Below are 3,655 nucleotides of genomic sequence, written 5' to 3'. Positions count from 1 at the left end.
CTGGCAGTAGAAGAAAGTCTCCCTGTGACCCCGTTCAGTTTGCTGTTGGGAAAGCACAGACGTCAGCAATCACAAGAGGATGTAGACCTTGGAAAACTAGTTGTTCAGAATAAGCATGAACAAGCTTCACCTGCTGTCAGAGAGGTAGGAGTAATTACAGTAAGTGTACAAACAAAACAATGACAAACAAAATCTTACATAAAGCTCCTGTTTTATCTTTTCAGCTTTTGCACACTCCAGCACACGTTTTGCCATCTGCTTCCTTCCTCTGCCCTATATTTATTAATTCGTTGCTCATCTCCAAAGAGAACAAAAGGTAAGAGAAGTTCAAGAACTCTCCTGTTTTAAATGATGTACATCCATGTTTAAAGCGTAAAAGCAGTTTTTCAACACTCTTCATCTATTCATTAAATTAGTAGAATGCTTTAATGTGGTGTTTTTAAAACAGTGCAGTTTTGGGGAGGGAGGTGGTCTGGCTGTTTAGTGTATTTGCTCTTTTGGTGCTGTTACTCTTGCTGGGTTTTGGCATAACATGCTCATATGCAAAATGTTGCCTTTGGTACTCAAATGTTCGTTATGGATTTAACTTTATTCCAGAGTTTTAAAGCTTTTATAGTGCTATTTTTTGATAAATGTTAGATTCTCAACTTTATTTGAAATTACTATGACTTCCTGCAGTTTTTTTTTCTAATCTAGTAACTCTATCGGTTGCAGGAGTTTTTAAGACCAGCTGACCTTTATCATATTCAAAGAGAAGAGTGGCCTTCCTGAATATTGCCTCACCTACCAGTGTATCCAATGTTTCTAATCTTGTAGGACTTATGATATTTTAACTTATTACATAATGGTGATCGGCTTGTTCTGCAATTGTGTGTAATACTTGGAGGAAAAAAATACTTTAAGTTTTCTTAAAGGAGAGGACAGCTACTTGAAAAATGGTTTGAAATTGAGATGGTAAAAGAAGTGTAGTAGTTTTTAAGTAGCCTGATATGGGGAAAAAAAAAAGATAAATTCTAATATTTACTTAATTATTTGCATGATAACTTATCTCTCTTCTATAAGTAAGGAGAATATAGTATAGTACTACAGTATGTGAAAGTACCCATTAATTAAGTTGTTTCCAATCATCTTCCAGTGCTGAAGAAGTTGCCGATGAAGTAGAAATGGAAAGTGAAAAAACAGAGGACGATTCAGATGAGGAAAGAGATGTTACAGAAATGGAACAAGAAGATACAAGCCATATGGAATTATTAGGAGAGATGACATGCAAACTGTCTAAATCCCAGGAAAAAGAGCTACGAAAAATAAGAAAAATGGACTACAGTTGGATATCAGCCTTCTAAACAGACATCTAATGATTTTTATACTGCAAGCTGAACCTTCGTGGATTAAATATTCCTAAAAAAAAAATCTTTCAGGTCCTTGGGCCATAAATTTTAGCAGCCTCTCTTTCCAAAGGAAAGGAGAACTGGGGGCAGGGATTAAAGTTTTGAAAAGCTGATTCTGCTCCTGTTTTATTGCTGATCCTCTGTGACCTTAGAAAACGTTTAACCCGGTCTTGGGCCTTTTTTTTTCCCCCACGCCTTGCAAGTATATTTAAAAGGCTAATAGCAAAACTGAGTTCGTTATCTTGTGATCAGTGAGCAAAGTGACAGCTCAGCTGCTGAAATTCTCCCCCACTGAGGCCGGGCTGCTGCTGCCAAAGCAACAGCAGCGAACACCTTCAGCTGGTGAGACTGCTTAGTTCAAGGTCTGGCAGAGGAGATCAGGGGTCTGTGTGCAGGTAGGTAACAAGTCTGCTCACCAGAAGTTCCTCTCCAGGTGTTGAGACAGATGACAAGTGGATTTATATGCCTGATGTGAGAATACAGGTATCAATGTTCACAGAGCATGGAGATTCTCAGGCAGAGGGTATTTCTGTGTAGCAGAGCACAACAAAGCCTTTCCAAATATCAAGACCACTCCACCGTGCAGAAGGGGATGCACCTCTTGACAGCCAGCTTTGTAGGCATCTCATGCATCAGCTCTAGTTCCTGTATGTCAGGAGTTAGTTTGAAGTAGTAAAGCTGAAGGCCTGAAAATGAATCGTCTCCTGTGGTGGTGCAGTATGAAGGCAAGCAGATGGAAATGGCACAGGTCATTAAAACCTTTGAGAAAACAATATTTTTGCTAAGACTTCTCAGATAAAAATGTTGGAAATGGGAGCAGATCCTTTAACTCTTGTCAGTAAAACCCACGTTCTCCCCACCTTGCCTGTAAAGCAAAAACCTTTCCTCCCTCTCCTTTCTTAACACCATATATTGGAAAATAACAACAATGCTTTTTACTTTTTTTTTTTTGGGGGGGGCTCATATCCTACAATGGGCAAAATCTGTCACTTCTGTCATGAATAGAAAACAATGAAATTCATCCTTAAGTGTCAAGGAGGGCACTTTAGAAGGCTTTTGCTGGAAGGTTTAAACTTCCCACATTTTTTCGTGAATGCAAATGTTTGCTTCTGGTAAGCAGTGCTGATAAGTCAACCCTCACCCAGCTCTGTGCAAAGCAGGTCAGAGATGAATGTAGCATCACCTGGAATGTGTTACAGCAGTGACTTCAGCTCAGTATTTACAGTGAGGTACGTTGCATGTTGGGGCTGCCGTGGTGAGGGTGTGGGGTCGCTCTTAATCCTGGAGAAAAATGAAGCTGCCTCAGAGACAGGTGCACTGAAAAAAAAAGCCCGTTGGAAATAAGTCTCCCAACAGGTCAATGGTGGCTGAATCAATGCCAAAAACTAGTTTAAAACTCATAGAAAAGGCCTCTTCTGTTCTGTAAGTTTACAGTCATGGATGTCAAAACATGAATGTGGGGAATATCAACACACTCCCAGAGCCGTTACTGGGAATGTGTGCCATGCAACCTGAACTGCCCGGTGACAGTGCACTGCACACTCTTTATATTTCCTGCTAACCACACATGAACATGAAAAATAATTAATTGCTACAATTTCAAACTAAACCAGCTTGGGTTAACTTGGTCACTTGGAAGCAAAGGGCTTCTGCAGCTTCTCGTACAATAAAGTTAGGTACCACAGTGCTTTAGACTATTTATTTATTAAGGCTGTGAGGCACCTTTTCTTCGATCAGAGATTACTTACATAGGACTAATATTACTGGGAATTTTAAGGGAAGTTTTTAATATTTAGTCATTTAGCTGTCTTGTTTATGCCTTGGCACAACAGAAGAATAACATTTTAAAACCTGTAAAAGTTTTTCAAAATGAGTTTGCCTGGAAGTTCATGTATCTTTTATTTCTATCTCAAACTTACAGGGAGAGGAAAACACCCTAACCCTGTTAAAACTACAGCCAGTTTTCTGCTCTTCTTCCTTTTTATAACAGCTGTTTAGATAACCTTCTGGTATATGTAGCTGAAGCAAAAAAAAAAAAAAAAAAATCACAGCTGCCCAAATATTATGCAATTCTTATTTCCATCCCTTTATCTGGAGATCTGAAACGAATACAGCCTTTTCAGAACTTTGGACTCAATGGATTTTTCCCTAAATGAACAGTTTCAACAGAATAAACAGGGAAAACGTGTTAAGGCTGTAGCTGACAACTGACATGTTTTGAAAACTCTGAGATGTTAAGAAAGTACAGGTAAAAAAAAAAAAAAAAA

The 3,655-nt window shown here is 38.8% G+C and overlaps 1 protein-coding gene across 1 annotated transcript in view; it reads left to right on the top strand.

Moving 5' to 3' along the window:
- The window catches only part of WDR75 (WD repeat domain 75), a 16,346-nt gene extending 14,845 nt beyond the window's left edge, over positions 1–1,501 (top strand). Inside the window, exons 20-21 of the mRNA XM_027904656.1 lie at positions 225–316; positions 1,136–1,501. Of these exons, the coding sequence (XP_027760457.1) occupies positions 225–316; positions 1,136–1,343 (300 nt within the window). The 3' untranslated portion in view covers positions 1,344–1,501. The remainder of the gene's footprint in view (positions 1–224; positions 317–1,135) is intronic.
- The last annotated feature ends 2,154 nt before the right edge of the window (positions 1,502–3,655 follow it).

The sequence above is a fragment of the Empidonax traillii genome, unplaced genomic scaffold (genome assembly GCF_003031625.1).
Source record: "Empidonax traillii isolate 1590-97213 ecotype Southwest subspecies unplaced genomic scaffold, ASM303162v1 scaffold1072:size191264, whole genome shotgun sequence".
Taxonomy (NCBI): domain Eukaryota; kingdom Metazoa; phylum Chordata; class Aves; order Passeriformes; family Tyrannidae; genus Empidonax; species Empidonax traillii.
The sequence above is the reverse complement of the archived record's forward strand: the minus strand, read 5'-3'. Positions and strand labels throughout refer to the sequence as shown.